General features: G+C 43.5%; 1 protein-coding gene across 2 annotated transcripts in view; it reads right to left on the bottom strand.

The window, feature by feature from the left end:
• MEAF6 (MYST/Esa1 associated factor 6) overlaps positions 1–17,673 on the bottom strand; it is a 115,941-nt gene that overhangs the window by 4,304 nt on the left and 93,964 nt on the right. For both annotated transcript variants that reach the window (XM_069223876.1, XM_069223877.1), the window contains one exon: positions 2,445–2,478. In XM_069223876.1, the coding sequence (XP_069079977.1) occupies positions 2,445–2,478 (34 nt within the window). The remainder of the gene's footprint in view (positions 1–2,444; positions 2,479–17,673) is intronic.

Here is a 17,673-nt window from a genome sequence, read left to right as displayed (position 1 = left end):
CGCCCCCTCCGGCCACGGCCCCACTGTTGGCGGCAAGGCCGGAGAAGATAATGAGAAAAACAAGGAGTAGTCACTGGCCAGTCAGGACAGCCTATAAGGCAACCTGAGCTGAAGTGACTGACTTTTAGAAATCCTCCATCTTGCAGATGGAGGATTCCCCCCAATAGGGATAGGAATGTGACCCCCCTCCCCTTGGGAGGAGGCACAAAGAGGGTGTAGCCACCCTCGGGGCTAGTAGCCATTGGCTACTGCCCTCCCAGACCTAAACACACCCCTAAATTCTGTATTTAGGGGCTCCCCTGAACCTAGGAACTCAGATTCCTGCAACCTAAGAAGAAGAGGACTGCTAAGCTGAAAAACCCTGCAGAGAAGATGGAGACACCAACTGCTTTGGCCCCAGCTCTACCGGCCTGTCTCCCCACTTCTTAAGACACTGCTCCAGCGACGCTTTCCCCAGGGACCAGCGACCTCTGAATCCTCAGAGGACTGCCCTGCTCTAGAAGGACCAAGAAACTCCCGAGGACAGCGGCTCTGTTCACCCAAGACTGCAACTTTGTTTCAAAGGAGCAACTTTAAAACAACTGCGTTTCCCGCCGGAAGCGTGAGACTTGCTACTCTGCACCAGACGCCCCCGGCTCGACTTGTGGAGAAACAACACTTCAGGGAGGACTCCCCGGCGACTACGAGACCGTGAGTAGCCAGAGTTGCCCCCCCCTGAGCCCCCACAGCGACGCCTGCAGAGGGAATCCCGAGGCTCCCCCTGACCGAGACTGCTCGACTCCCAGATCCCGACGCCTGGAAAAGACTCTGCACCCGCAGCCCCCAGGACCTGAAAGATCGGAACTCCAGTGCAGGAGTGACCCCCAGGAGGCCCTCTCCCTTGCCCAGGTGGTGGCTACCCCGAGGAGCCCCCCCCCTTGCCCGCCTGCATCGCTGAAGAGACCCCTTGGTCTCCCATTGATTTCCATTGGAAACCCGATATGTGTTTGCACACTGCACCCGGCCGCCCCGTGCTGCTGAGGGTGTACTTTCTGTGCTAACTTGTGTCCCCCCCCGGTGCCCTACAAAACCCCCCTGGTCTGCCCTCCAAAGACGCGGGTACTTACCTGCTGGCAGACTGGAACCGGGGCACCCCCTTCTCCATTGAAGCCTATGCGTTTTGGGCACCACTTTGACCTCTGCACCTGATCGGCCCTGAGCTGCTGGTGTGGTAACTTTGGGGTTGCTCTGAGCCCCCAACGGTGGGCTACCTTGGACCCAAACTTGAACCCCGTAGGTGGTTTACTTACCTGCAAAAACTAACAAACTCTTACTCCCCCCCAGGAACTGTGAAAATTGCACTGTCTAGTTTTAAAATAGCTATATGTGATTTATGTGAAAAGTATATATGCTATTTTGATTATTCAAAGTTCCTAAAGTACCTACCTGCAATACCTTTCATTTGAAGTATTACATGTAAAATTTGAACCTGTGGTTCTTAAAATAAACTAAGAAAATATATTTTTCTATACAAAAACCTATTGGCCTGGAATTGTCTCTGAGTGTGTGTTCCTCATTTATTGCCTGTTTGTGTACAACAAGTGCTTAACACTACTCCTTTGATAAGCCTACTGCTCGACCACACTACCATAAAATAGAGCATTAGTATTATCTCTTTTTGCCACTATCTTACCTCTAAGGGCAACCCTTGGACTCTGTGCATACTATTCCTTACTTTGAAATAGTGCATACAGAGCCAACTTCTTACAGTTGGGTAATCTACCAGTTACCTATTCCTTTGTTAACTACTCCCCCAGAACCTTTTTTTCTATTTCTTTACTTGTGCAAACACTATTCCATTCAGGCAAAAGCACTAATTATTTGTTTTCCTTCACCAATTAGGATACCAAATAAAAGTAATGTACAATGCATTTAAGTAATTTTCCTTTTTACAAAAAAAGTTTCTGCAAATGTCTCTTCTCATTAGAAATTAAAAAGAGAGGACCCAGGTAAACAATCTCTGTGCTAAAAAAAAATTCAGGTCACATCAACATTCTTTCTCCTTCCTCTAAACAATAACTGTACAAGGACACCCATGGATACATCCTGGTTTCTTTTTAATACCACTAATAAAAAGAATGTTAAACTTCCAACTGACAAAAAAAAGAACTGTTCCATTACTGCAGTCTATATTCCTCTCTATCTAGCCAAGAAGCATGCTAGAGACATCCCAATTTTGCTTGAGAAATACATCCAACCTAAAAAAGAAAAAAGAAAAATCTGACGCTGACCATGTTCTCCTTGGAAATTACAGGTCAACTGCAATACTACCCTTTGCCTTGTAGGTCACTCACAAATGTATCACCACCCAACTTACATTTTTATACGTATGTGCTTGTACAAGTGTTTTATACAAATAAACAACACTGGCTTGCAGTACAAATATAGAGTTAGTGGACACTTACCGCTCTAGGTTTTTTGTTTAACTTGAGATCAATCCTGTCACCAGATTGCAAAAAAAAAAAAAAAAAGAAAATCAAAGGAGCGCATTAATTTATGACTGTGAAAGAATCGTTTAACATGTAAAATACTCCTTCTCACTTCACAAACAGCAATATATATATATATATATATATATATAAACACATATATACCCGCCAGAGTAAACCTTTTAGCAAAACGACTATAAAAGAGATGCACTAGACTAAGAATTAAAATGCAGTGTTTGGACTACAAATTCCAACACAGAACCAGTATAGTGGGCTATGAAGAAAGAAAATACAAGATACTAAATTTTTAAAGGAATGGAACAGTGACTTCTGCCTACATGCCTGAGCTTAACAATGTGATAAAATACACTAGCGCTCAAACTTGAGACTGAGACCCAAATTCTGAATTTTAATTTAACACTACATGAGGTATACAATCATCCTTAATCAGCACAAACATTGTGGATTTGTTTGCTTTAATTAATCCTTTGCCTTCATTCAAGGGTGCAAGCATGCTCAAGTGCTGAGTTCTTTTATTTTTTTATTACCCTAAGGTTGTAAATAATTGGGAGTCAGATCAGAAAGAGTTTATTTCCTTCCCTCCTAGTATTGTGTATATGTAAAGAAATAGGGAAGTGGACAGATAAATTATGTTTTTTATATATACTGTGGAGACTACGATGCTCCATTTGCTCTCACAAGCCACATAAAACATGTACATTGCAAACTGAACTGCCCGTAAGAAAAGCATTACGATTGGGAGACTGTGTTTTGACTAAAAGCGGTCTTTACTGAAGGAATATGTGAATTTTGACGGTAGGTTTTGCCGCATAGCGCAGCCAGTGTACAGTAGTCTGTTGAAAGGGGACAGTGAATGCTTGATTACCTTGTATTTAACTAGTGTGGTTCCTGATGCGTGAGTAAAGAAAAGGCAACCAAAATTACTGCAAAGTGGATCTGAACTGGTCTGCTCAGAATGAAGAACAAGTTATTTACTTTTGGTAACACTCTTTCTGCTGGATACTGTCCCTAACCACAGATTTGACACCTTGTGATTTTTCAGGTGCCAGACTGGAAACTCTTGAAGTAGCTCATGTGCACTGGCTAGTGGTGCTATTGGCCTACGTCATGGCTATGCACTGTCTTCATACATAGATGAGACAAATTTAAGTTTGTAATTTCTTACTCTCTTCCACACCCTCAGATGCAAAGCCTGGTTGATAAAACTGAGTTTGTACTCACAAAGTGCAAAAACTATCTTGGCACATTATTACTATTACCAAAAGTCCATTCCAGAGATCACAGAGGTGGGTGGGCAGTGAGGAATGTGTAGGTAAGAGTATTCACAAAAAAACTCTTTATCAAAAGGTAAGTAATTCTTCTTCTCATAGATACGTCTAACCACTGATTATTTACCTTGTAGTAAGTACCACAACAATGCCTCTTCAAGCAAGTGAGTCTGAGTAGTGGACTTACACTGTGGAAGTCCAGTAGAATAGAGGAGGCAAAATACCGACTTTGCAGACCTGAGCATCAATGCAGCAGTGCCATGTGAAAATATGGACAAAATTGCTACCTGGCAAATGTCCAAAACCAGAACATTCCAAATCACAACTGTGGTAGCAGTTTTTGCCATGGTGAAACGAGCTTTTGGGTCCCTGAGGAAGAGCCTTCTTAACCAACAGTGATGTGAAGGACGAACCACCATGCCCACCCTGCACTGACCAATATAGAAACTTGGGGCACGCCAGGGGTACCACTAGTGCAGCCTTTCCCCTTCTTTATAATGATGTGGAAAGGAAACTGAGGCAGGAAGCATTGAGGACTGTTCCACATGTCCCCACGTAGAAGGGGACACACATCATTCAAGAGAAGGGATGCACAAGTGCTAAGTACCAGCATGTGACGAAAAGAGGTAGTTTACGGAGAGAGAACAGACACGGTCTCCATCTTGCTGTCAATGTCAATGGCCTCAAGAGTACAACTTTGGAGGGGCTCAACAGGACCACACATCAAAAACGGTCAAGGCGACGGTGAGGTCTACTGTGGCATAAAATGTGTGAGTTAAATATTGGGGGGTGATCAAGCATACAAAGAAAGCTCTTAACTATGCTCATAGCAAAGTCTTGCCAGATCAGAGAAAACTCAAACAGCTGATTAGACTGTTTTGCCATCAAGGGGTTGACTTGCTTCTCTTCACACAAGGTGAAAAACTGGGCCTAAAGTTTTAATATGCAGACTTGTTGGAGGGGCATGACCTACCACTAACGAAAGACTGAAACCTCTTAAATGGTTCTGGTCAATATCCACATTGGAGGTGTAGATTGTGAAAGTTCAGGTGTAAAACTCCACTCTGCTGCTGGAACAGCATATCCTCCTAAAGAGGCAGCCAAACTGGAGGGCACATGTTTAGAGCTTAGAGTTTTGCTTATCAGGTCCTAAGAGTCCAGTCTAATCAGAATGAGCTGTGTTGATCTTGACCAATTTTCTTCAATACCCACTGGATCAGAGGCAACAGTGTACAGGAATCAGATGTTCCTTCCAAAGCAGAACATATCTCAGAGACCCTCAAGAAGGAAACTTAAGAGCAAAACACTGGGAACTGAGAATTTTCAGAAGTGGCAACAAGGGCAGGCCACACTGTGCGACAATACCCTATGCCACCTCCACGAGAAGACGCCACTTGAGGTCAACATGGAGGGATGCTGCTAGATAGGTAGTCATCAGATCCTGAAACGTGTCAGCCAATGCCACAACTGCAATGCCGCTAGACAGAGGCCTGTTTCATAACACTACTCTGCTTGTTACCATGAAACATGGTCACAGTATTCTAGGTTACCAACTGGATTGAACTGCACATGAAGGAAAGCCCTTAAGAGCAAGATTTATAAGATGGTACTGCTCCATCAGAAACCGGAGATCTCTAATCTCCACATCTTCTAGGTGACCTTACGAACCATGGGATAATTCATCCATAGGGAATGTGAGGAGAACTGACATTCTGCTCTACCAGCCCCAGATGCCCACATGAGGGCAAAATGAAAGGGGGTTGGGATGGAATGCCTGGAGATGAAGAGCTAGAGGTTTGATGACCACTGCAGGGCCTCTTCCTTTAGCACCAAGATAAGTCTGCGGTGGGTACTGGATTGCCTGTGACTCCTGCTGTTGAAAGAGTAACCTCAGAACTTCCTGTACTGCCAGTAGAATTGTTGGGAGGAAGATAGCAATCCAAAGAACCAAGCTGTAGCTCTGCTATTTTTAAATGTTCTAGGGTGGCTTTAGCTGTTCCTTGAAAAGGTCGGACCATACTAATGAGAAAAACCATCAATTATGCCTGGATGACTCCAGGACATCCAATGGAGGGTATTCAGGCATGTCATCTGATAATGACACTGGTGCCCACTACATTAGCAACTAAGCTGTGGTGTAAAGGTCAGAACATATAATCTGCTTAGCTGAATCTTCACCATTCTGGACTGTTCAGCCATCACAGATAGAACATCACACATAATTTCTTAGAGTGTGTAACTATAGAGTCCCAACACGCAGATGACAAAGTACAACATTTCCTGCCCATCGCATTACTGCTCTTATAATCTCCATCTGAGGGCTGCGGTAAAGGAGTTAGGGTACACTTTTGCAAGTGCTGACCTGTCTCACAAGGCTTTCTGAAGTGGGATGCTGCATCACACTCCGTGTCCATAGGCACTTATTTAAGATGTTGAGCAATGCGGACACCAAAGTAAAAGATGGTTTTGATCAATCTGCCAGATTGTTAAATGGCAATAGAGGTCCTTAAGTAGAAGATTCAGGTTCCAAAATGCTTATCAACAAGTTTGCCTTAGTCTCTTCAGTCGACAGTGGCAGGTCTAACTCTTTTGCTACCCTTTGAACTACAACTGTGTAAGAGGCACTATTTTTGGTTGGGGACTAAAGAATCGATTTTAGGGAAATAGACCTGTGGCATTCTGTATGTCACATTTTAGGTGTCGCTAAGTGATCCCTTTTTGTGGGATTTTACTGTTCTCACCTGCTGGTAATTGTGAACTCCAACACTGGGACACTGCTCTCTAGTGCTCAGTGTATGTGCTATGTTGGAATACATTGGAATTGTTTTAAAACCTGATTGACACAGGTCAATCCGTAGCAGTAATAAGCCCATGGCATGGACAAGTTAAATGCCACTTGTGGATTGTAGCACCTTTTATGCCATGCGCTATAGTGTCAGTTAAAGCATAGCTTTAAGCCTACCTTCTGTAAGCTGAAGGCAGCAGCTTGAACCCTGCTGTACAGACCTGTCAAAACTACTCGACATGTAGGAAAACCTGATTATAAATATTAAAAAGATCACTTCTAAGTGCATTTAGCTGCCCACATGGAAGGGAACATAATATTTTAAAGTGGAAAATGTGTGACATTAGAAATAGGCCCAAAGTGACACTGTCACCAGTCAGGTTGTAGCTGGCACACAGAAAAAGTCAAGGTATAGCTATACACTTTATAGCTTTTGATTTCTACCAGCTACAGAGCCCACTCAAATACTTACTTTTATATTTAATACAAATATAATCTAAAGTTGAAGCCAGATTTGTATTACATATATTTGAACCGCAATTTTTATAAAGTTAACTTTACACTGCCTGAAGAGGCTACTTTGCATTAGCTGTTCAGCAACTGCCCAGGCAGTGGTTGTTGTGAAATAGGTGTGAAAACTGCTCCCAGAGCAGAGACAATGGCCTGGGAGTGTAGAGGTGTTTTCTTTCCCTGGGAAGAAGATCAGTTCATGTGGGCATAGGAACTTAATTTACTTCAAAGGGGCCTGTCTTACCACAAGTAAATGTTAAATGATTGCAGCTTTTGTACCCCAAGTCAGGTTGGCACCAAACCAAGTGGGATAAATGCTAACTCCAGAACATCGTTTGAATCACCACACAGGAGGATACTGCTCATTACCCTGGCCACACCTCTGTGTAGGCACACAGGCTGGACATAAGTTTAGAATGCTTTCTCCATTTTGGATTTTGAGAAAAGGGGACACTACAAAGTTGTCTGCAGTAAGCAACCAAGAACTGCTGAAGAAGTGGTTAATGTTGCCTCCGGAGGCTTTTTACACCATTCTTTGGTGAGTGCTCAGAACTCTTGCCCACACCAAATAATAATTCACTTTCTTACAATAGGTGACCATCAATGTAATGACAGCAGTACTAAGTAATCTGCTTCCCCTTCATCATCACTTTGAGGAGCTGAAGACTCTTTAAGCCATTAGAGTAAGACGCACAAAATGGCCTCCATCTTCAAGACGTATTGCTGACACAGTGGAACTGGAGAGGGGTCTTTACTCACAACTGGTTGAACTTTAGTTCTGAAATAAATTGATATAGGGCAAACTCTAAACAAAGAATGATCCAAAGCCAGGGCCAGAGCTGAAACTGGATATTGAATGGCACCAATGTTATAGGGACATATGGTGAGGCCTACTATATAGGAGTAAACACATGGCCCAGGATCAGATGTGAAACAGGCACACTTTGTCCAGAGTCAGATCTGTTACAGGGAATGACACACTGGTTGAAGTGTGACAGTCCCATTGGGTATGTGGGGCCAGGCGACACACCAAAGAGAGCCAGGATAAACTTAAAGATCTGCAGTATCTCTTTGCAGCCCTCAACATGCAGCGGAGTTCACAATGGCCCAGGAGAACTCTGGCACATTGGCTCCAGACAAATCAGGTTCAAAGAGAAAGGCAGAGCCGGCATCAAATTTCTGGAAAACAGACTGCAGAACCTCTCCAGAGACCAGGAGAATCTTGCACCGGAGGAGATTCACAATGTGAAAAAGAAATGGTTACTTACCTTTAGTCTTGGTTCGTTATTGTAGGAATCTTCACTGAAGTCACAAACTTTAGAATAATTTTCCACTGCAAGCCTGGATCCCAGAACACTTCATATTAAGACATCTGGCCATATTTTCACAAATATGATGCAAATTCCGATATGTCCATATAATGTGCAACACATCTCAGGAGACTATCATAGCCAATGTTTTTCTTAACTTTAGACTGGCAAACTCCCCAAAAAAATTCACCCTTCCAGACTGCAATTCAGCATTTACAGGGCAAAATTTAGTGTACCTGTCTAGCATTGTGGGAAAAGTATGGCCTGATGGGCTTTATAAGACTCTAGAGCTTCAAAGATCCATGATGCTTTGTAACAGCAGTTGCCTTATGTGAGGTGAATCCTAGAACATACTGGGTGTTTCACACCTCGTCTGAGAGATTTCTCTCAGGTTATACTTTTTTTCCATCTTCATTTGACTAAAAAAAAAAAAAAAAAAAAAAAAAAAAAAAAAAAAAAAAAAGAAGAACACCACACAGCAGCCTACCAAGTGAAATTATTTCTAATTTCTATAGGAAATTCCTGTCAGAATACCTTTTCTCTTTGTAAAATGCCCTTTCTATGAGAGGATGAAGGTGGCTGCTGTACCATAAAAGGTGTATGTGGTGTGCCTTTCCTCTTCACATTCAATGAAAGAATGTGGATTCTCCACAAGAATATCTAAGAGGACTTTAAAAGACTGAGATGTCTTACACTGAGAGGCATACCTGATGATCTAAGGATGAAGAAGCCTGAAAAAACATCCAGCTATGGAGTCTCTGCTGAGAATGAGCTGGCACCCCCATAAAAACTCCCCCAGATGGAAAGCTACAGGGAGGAAGTTAAGTAAAAGTGCAAGAAGGCACCAACATCCACATTCTCATAATGTCTAAGATGGTCATCATACAAGACTACACCCAGATACAGTTGCCGTCAAAGGCTGATTTGAGGTTGACTCATCGGCACCATCATAGGTCTTCAAAATCCTAGACATTGAGGCACTGCAGACCGACAGCAATACCACCACCGTCAAAGCACACCAAGTGCATAAAGGTTTCCCCGTGCCTTTGCTACAGATGGATCACTTCACGCCGCACCAGCAGGCTTCAATGTTGGAATCGCTATTACACCTTTTCTCGTTGTCATGCAGATCAACTAAGTTCTTGACATTGTCCGCAACCTCCTAGAAAGAGGTTGCGGATGGCAACTGAAGAGCCTGTAATGCTATAGTTAGGCCATCAACACACTATTATCCTTGCAGAGGACGCAATGCTGGTTCTAAAGAGACCATTACATTTATCTTCACCTTTAGGGATGGTCTCATGCCCAACCTTTATAATGACCACAGAATACTGCCAGTGACACTTCTCCAGCAAGAGGTACGCCACATCAAGTGAAGCCGTCTACTCAGAGATAAAAGGACCCTCCACACACTTCCGAAAGGCGCAGACACAGGTCTAAAAAAAAAAAAAATCCACTCGACCACTCACATTGGCGAGTCTTATTTGATCAGGTCAAGCTATTTTTTAATACTTACTCGCCACTTCTGGCAAGTTGACAATGAACAGGTGTTCTAGTCAGTTGAAAAGTGGAGGGGCAATAAAAGATGCCTTTAAATCTTGTTCTTATGTCACATTTGCTCTGTGTTCACAGACAGAGGTCAAAAGTCAGTTTTTCATACAATTAATTTTCCTTCTGAATGCAGAGTTCCCAGCACTTTGTAAGGCAAACCGTGTGACCTGCTGCTTAGAATGTAAAATAAAAGGATATAGGGTGTCAGGTTTTTCCTAACATTTAAATGACTAAGTAAACTGTGCAAACATTTCAGTAGTTGTGAAAGCCCTTTTTTATATTTCTGAGTGATGAAAAAATATTTTAATAGGATGAAAACAAATCAGAATACTATACATGTAGATGTGCAAAGGATATGTTTTCTGAAACCCAATTTTCACAGATTGTTAGTACATTGTATAGTTTTATCACTAAAGCTTCAAGTTAGTGGAGAGGTTTTTGGACATTTCTTGGACAGTTACTGTGTGTAGATCACAATATGTTACAGCATCATGGTCTAGTAATATATTTATTAAAATTGAGTGTTTGCAGAAACTGAAAAACACTCCTGACCTGATGGCAATTTGTTAATAAACTAAAAGAAGTCCTAGGTTATGTGGGCTAGAACTCATGGGTATGTGGGCTAGATTCTTGTGACGCATGCAGCAAACTTTGGTCTACTTAATCAAACAAAAGAGGGTTTTTTGTACTGCAGAAATGCTGAGCTCACATTTTGAAGGTGCAATCATATGTGAGAATTAAGAAAAAGGCGACTCTGTAAACTATTTGCCTAGAATCACACAATTTGAGACCCGTTTACGGGTCAAGTACATTACAGTTAGGTCGAGTAGATTAATTAAGTTACGCGACTTGGAGGTCTAGCAAAATTTTTATGATTTTTCGAGCCCTGGTCTGTTTCATCTTTCCATACTAAACGGTACTGCACATCATATCGACATGGGAATACCCACCCTTTCTGGGAAAATATGGATGAATATATTGATCTGTTTCAGGGTTCACATACTGTTGGGAATTATTTTAACATTCATGAATATCAACCTGTGTTGCGGAAATTGCAGTTAGAAATAGCAATCAGAACAAGTTTTCAAAGTTAAATACAAAGAGAAAAAATATATGATTGTTTTGTAAAGTGTTGGAATATTACTCCATGACCACTTCTGGGCACTTCAATGAAGCATCCAATCCAGCTGGTCATGTATTGTATCTACAACTTGTGAAACTTTCAAAGCATCATTGGCAGTCCTGCTGGACATTTATTAAACTAAAGAACTGTTGATGTGTGAAGGGCGCATTTACAGTTGGCTGGAGTATCATGTCTTATGGATATATGCTGCATAAGCTAGCCCAAAGAGACTATTTTTCAAGTCTCTCTTGAAAAAAAGGAAACAATATGAGAAGGAATAACCATTTTAACAACATATATGCCCAATCCTCTAATGGACCTGTAGCCATATTTAGTCAATCTGAACTAAACTGAAGTAATAGTCTTGAAATAGCTACATTTCACATTTTACTGATGACTTGTAAAGCAGAGAAAGGTTTTTGAAGTCGCTGGATCTTTCTCCCAGCATTCTTTGCCAATAGTGAACAGCAGTTTCTACACAATTCTGTATTCTACTGGGTACTAGTGTAGCACTTGTAGGGCTGGTGTTGTTTTTGCCAAATATTTCAGTTCCAGTCATAATCTTTGACATTACTCTGACCTCCTTGGATTCTAGGAAACTTTCCTAGTCAGCTATTTGTAGATGGGATTACAGGAGACGAGTTTTGAGAGTGAGCTCAACTCAACGAACCAGGTGCAGTAGATAGAGCACTTTCCAGAGCTGGTTTATTTCACATCAGGCTCACTGACACCTGTGTTTGCCTTTAGTGAAAAATACAGGTCAACATCAATCCCAAGATTGCTCACTTTTTGAACAGGTGCAGTGGTTTCACCAAGCAATGCTGGTCAAGTAAGTACGTCTACTGCCACCGAACTAAACAGCATCCTATCCCATGAATATGTACTTTTATTTTGGATCCCTTTAAGGGTAAGCAGTTATCTTTCATTCAGCGGAACTTGTGCCTGAGACATTCAACTATATGGTCATAGGTACCTTGGAATGTTGTCCCATCTTCCACCAAGAGGTACAATGCAGTCTTACTGGCATAGGTTTCATATTATTCACTCAAATGTCCAAATAGGTTCAGACAGTTAAACACTAAACTTGAGAGGGGGAAATGCCAAACCTAGGAGAATGCAACCAGCCACATTTTTGGATGGTGTGAGCACATGGTCCCATTGATATCTGGTGCCCGTGGCACGCCAGAAACGATCATTATCAGTCTAGGGCTATCTAGTTACTCCAGCCAGTCTCAAAGGGAAGACTGACTCGCTTACTACATCAAATGATGGTGAGAGATGCAAAGGGATCTGGGCTGCAAAGTGCTCGTGACTATTGAGTTTAAGAGATCCTCTGTGACACTTCAGAAGGGTCTCCATCTTTCTTAATGTTTGAAAGTCAAACTGGCAGTTGCCAAGCAGTTTGCTTCTGAGTATAATATACATATTTCAGAAGAAAATTAGTTACTTACCTGTAACTGTAGTTCTCCAGTATTGGAATCTTTCATAGATTCACATGCTTGAATCATTCCCCGTCGTCGAGATGGGAGCCCCCGGTACAATTACACAAGTAGTGTTGAAACATATTAATACAAGGGCCCTAGGCCTCTTCAATTTAATAGTCTATCATAGTCATTTTAAGAAAAAAGACCAAACTTGAGCATCCACCAATCAGACGACACCCCCCCTCTAGAATCTTCCTGAGAGAGGAGAGGATGGAAGGGGAGGGAAGGGAAGGGGAAGGTGAAGGGGAAGTGAGCTTCTCCAGGGAGGCGGGTGGGTCGCATGTGAATCTATGAAAGATTCCAATACTGGAGAACTACAGTTACAGGTAAGTAACTAATTTTCTTACTCCAGCATTGGAACTTTCATAGATTCACATGCTTGAATCAGAGTAACGAGCAGTACTTATGCACATTGGAACATCATAGCTATGTACGTCACAAAACATCTGCATATATAATATATATATACACACACATATACATATATAAAAAGCAATACTCTAAAAAAATAAAAAAAAATCGCTGTTAGGTCCATCCTTACTTCTCTCCCTTTTTTTTTTTTTTTTTTTTTTTTTTTAAACGTGAAGGGCATTGGATCCGTATTCAAAAGTAACAAGACAAACAATGTGCATACCTGATCTAGGATGGAGGGATGAAAAAGATGGCTCACCTTCACCTGAAGAGGTTCCTGAGGACTGCCTGACCCACTGCTACCTCTCCTTGAGCTAGTGCTTCCAGGCAGTAATGTTGTGTAAATGTATGGCAGCTTTTCCATGTCGCTGCTCTGCAAATGTCTTGCAGAGGAACCCCCGCAAACAGTGTTGCTGAGGAAGAAACTGCCCGTGTAGAGTGAGCACGGACCGATGAATGCAGTGGTTTGCCTGCTGCTTGATGGCAGAAACGAATGGTTGAGGATATCCATCTGGCTATACTCTGCTTGGAGAGCGGATGACTTTGTCTGGGTGCACTGTATGCTACAAACAATTGATTGGAGCGGCGAAAGGACTTGGTCCTATCCAGGTAGAATTTAACACATCTCTTAATGTCTAAGGAGTGTAACGCTCTTTCCGCAGGAGTAGATGGATGTGGAAAAAAGTTTTTAAAAACTAAGGGCTCGTTCATGTGGAAATCCGAAGGGACCTTCGGTATGAAACGCGGGTTCGTGCGAAGTAGTAATTTGTCTTGTTTGATCTGCAAAAACGTCTCCTGTATGGAGAGGGCCCGTATCTCACTGACCCGTCTGGCTGATGTGAGAGCCACCAGTAAAGCAACTTTCCAAGAAAGGTATTTCAGAGAAGCACGATGGATCGGTTCGAATGGGTGCTTTATTAACTGTGCTAGAACAATATTCAGGTTCCACGAGGGAGGAGGAGGTCTGAATGGAGGAAAAGCCCTGAAAAGTCCTTTTAAAAACCGTTTGATTAATCTAGATGAATATAGTAAAGATGAAGAGTCTGAACGTCTGTATGATGCTACTGCCGCCAGATGCACCTTTATGAATGAATGCGCCAGGCCTGATTACGCTAAATGCAATAAGTAAGGCAATAATTGTTCCTGTGGTGAGGACAGTGGATCAATTTGCCGCTGGTGGCACCAGAAACAAAATCTTCTCAATTTGCAAGAATAAGCCTTATTAGTGCTATCTGCTCTAGCTCTGGACAAAATGTCCCTACATTCCTGTGGGATATTCAGATGTGCGAACTCCCTGTGTTCAGGAGCCATGCTGACAATCGCATCGACTGAGGATCCGGGTGCGATATTTGCCCTTTGTTCATTGTTAATAAGTGCAGAGACGGTTTCAGCAGAATGTGAGGCTTGATTGATAGAAGAAGAAGCTCTGTGAACCAGTGTTGGCGAGGCCAGTTCGGAGCTATCAATATCAGGGTGCATGGCTCAGTTTTTATCTTCGTGAGGACTCTTGGGATCAGTGGAATTGGAGGAAAGGCGTAAGCAAAGATGCCTGATCAAGTTATGGAAAACGCATTCCCCCAAGATCCCTTTTGGAGATGCCAGCTTGCAAAGTACTGGAATTTGACGTTCCATTTGCTGACGAACAGGTCAATTCTGGGCGTTCCACACTGGGAAAAGACATAATCCACTGTGGACTTGTCTAGCTCCCATTTGTGGCAGCTGGATCTTTGTCTGCTGAGTGAGTCCGCTATATTGTTCTCTAACCCCGGCAGATGCACCGCTATGAGTCTGATGCCTTGCTGCGAGGCCCAATTCAACATTTTTTGGGCTTCCCTGGAGAGGGTGAGAGACCCCGTGCCTCCTTGTTTGCTGAGGTAATGCATCGTAGTGGTGTTGTCTGTTCTTATTACTACGTCTGACCCCCGCTATCTTCGGAAGAAAAGCCTGCAAAGCGAGATAAACTGCTCTGAGCTCTAGCAGGTTGATGTGCATCGCCCCCAAATCTAGTGGCCACTTATCTGAAGATCTTGCAAAACAGCTCCCCAGCCCTCCAGAGAGGCGTCTGTAGTGATGGTCCATGGAGAAGGACGATGTAGAAAGGAAAGGCCGACAGACAGATGATGCTTCTGAGACCACCATGTTAGAGCTTTGACTATTGCTGGGGTTATGCTTATCCAATCTTCGAAGCTTCCCGAAACCTGGAGCCATTGAAGATTGAGTTGCTCCTGTAGCGTCGCATTTTTAGTCTGCAGAGGGGAACCAGAGTTATGCATGACATCATGCCCAACAAGGATTTGAAAAGGCGAACTGAAACAGAGTTTCTTCCCTGTATTGACTTTGCTAGAGCCAGTAACTTCTGTCGTCTCTCTACTGTGGGACACGCCATGGTGGATTGCGTGTCCAGGTTCGCCCCTAAAAAGGTGATACTGCGTGATGGTAGAGGTTTGGACTTCTCCCAGTTGATGGTGAGGCCTAAACTGCTGAGTAAGGAAACGCACCTTCTTGTTGATCTGCGCACTCCTGCGTAGGTGTTTGCTTTTATCAGCCAATCGTCGAGATATGGAAATATCTGGTGTTTTCTCCCCCTGAGGAAAGCTGTGATTGGCGCTAGGCATTTGGTAAATATCCTGGGAGCTGACTTTAGGCCAAAAGGGAGGACACGAAATTGAAAATGGCTTCCGGCTACCATGAATCTTAGGTACTGTCTGTGGGTAGGGTGCATGGGAATGTGGAAATATGAGTCTTTTAGGTCTAGTGTAGACATGAAATCTCCCTGGTTCCGTCGCAGGAGGACATCCTGTAGGCTTATCATGCATAACTGCTTTTTTTAAGTAGATGTTTAATTCTCTTAGGTCGAGGATCGGCCTCCAGTCTTTCCACTTCTTGCGAATGAGAAAGAACCTGGAATAAAAACCCCTTCCTCGCTGTGACAGAGGTACTTTCTCTACAGCTCCTTTGAGGAGCATCTTGCTGATCTCACTCTTGAGTTGTTCTGGATACCTTGATGGAGTCCTACGAGGAGGACTGGAGGGAGGTAGTTGGGTAAACTCCAGAGTGTGGCCCTGTTTCACTAATTGGAGGACTCACTTGTCTGATGTGATGACTTGCCATTGCTTGATGAACAGGGATATCCTTCTGCCTAGAACCAGAGGAGGAGGGTTGGATGTAGCCGGCGCCTTGGATGTATCAGGCTCTACTAGCCGTGTCCTTAGCAGGGCGAGTTGAACGTCCCCTAGTGCCAGATCTACCATAAGCTGCTTGTGGTGGTTGTCTTTGGCGGGTAGTATTGACAAAACTGCTGAGAGGAGGAAGGATAGGTTGAGTATCTATATTGCTGATAGCCTCCTCTATATGAAGGCAGTCGACGTCCTCTAGCTCAAAAGGAAGGCTTCCGAAACTGGAGAGTCCCTAAAAATCTTGCTTTATCCGTGTCGGATTTGATAGATTGTAAGGCCTCATCAATATGTTTACCAAATAATGCTTGGCCATCGAAAGGTAGGTCTAAAATGTTATTCTGTACCTCAGGCCGGAATGATGTAGCCTTTAGCCAGCCTTGTCTCCTAAGTACAGCCGCACCTGCGAGCTGGCGAAATGCAGTCGTGGCTATGTCCATTGCACAGTCTATGAGCTCAGCTGAAGTGCACTGACCTTCCTGCAATGTCTTCCTTGCCTCCGATCTTCCATCTTCTGGCAACTGGTCAATTTGCGGGGCGATGTCTGCCCAGAGTTGTCTATCATACCTGGCTAACACCACCAGGGAGTTAGCCGCTCTTATCACTAGGCTAGCCATCGACGAGAACCTCTTTTCAATGTTGTCTAGCCGTCTACCTTCTTTGTCTCGAGGTGCAGAAATCGGGGCAAATGGATTCTTGGACTTCCTCTGTGCCGCCTGGGCCACCACAGAGTCCGGATGAGGATGACCAATTAGACATGCTGGGGCATCGTCTGGTGCCTTGTATTTTTTATCTAGTTGTGGCAGTACTGCTGTGATAGTAGCGGGGTTGTGCATGACTTTTAACCCTTCTTCCCATAAGTAGCTGACCAGTGGAACAGAGCGCACAGATTTCTGGAACATCTCTTAAAAATCATTTAGGAAGCAATCGGTTTGCTTGGACGGCATTGGCAAGGCGAAACGTTTAGCTGCTCTCTCCAGGAGATTATGAAATCTCCCGATGTCGTCTGGAGGGGACTCTACCTTTGACTGTGAAGGAGAAGGAGGAGCAGGAATAATGTATTCATCCCACTCGGAATGAGTGTTAAGGAGCTCCCCTTCTTCCTGATCCCCTTCCGACATGTCAATGTCCTGAGGTAAAGTCATGTCCGGCGTGGTCACATTGGTTAGTGGCAATGAGGTCGGTCTCCGACGTGGAGTGGTAACCCCGGCGACGGCTTCTCCCCTTGAGGAGGAAAACGCCTAATGTAATCAGCCAACATCGCCCAGAGGTCAGATAGCAGCGAGGTTGGAATGTATGCCCCTTCATGATATTGTTGATCTCATCCGTAGTACTGAGGGTCATAAGTTTCCTCAAATTCGTCTTCGTCCTGATATTTGACTTTCAATTGAGAGGGGCTATGGGCTGTTCCAAATGGACCCTCGCCATCTGACTCTTCATCCCCCTCTAACAAGCGAACTGGTATGAGAGGGGTCACCTTACAAGGTGAGGTGTGCTTTGGGGTAAGCCTTTCTTGTTTTTTATGTTGTTTTTCCCTCGTCGACGGCGCAGATATAGTCTTCGTCGATG

Source organism: Pleurodeles waltl, chromosome 3_1, assembly GCF_031143425.1.
Source record: "Pleurodeles waltl isolate 20211129_DDA chromosome 3_1, aPleWal1.hap1.20221129, whole genome shotgun sequence".
NCBI classification, from domain to species: domain Eukaryota; kingdom Metazoa; phylum Chordata; class Amphibia; order Caudata; family Salamandridae; genus Pleurodeles; species Pleurodeles waltl.
Note: the sequence above shows the minus strand (reverse complement) of the source record. Positions and strands in the feature narration are given on the sequence as shown.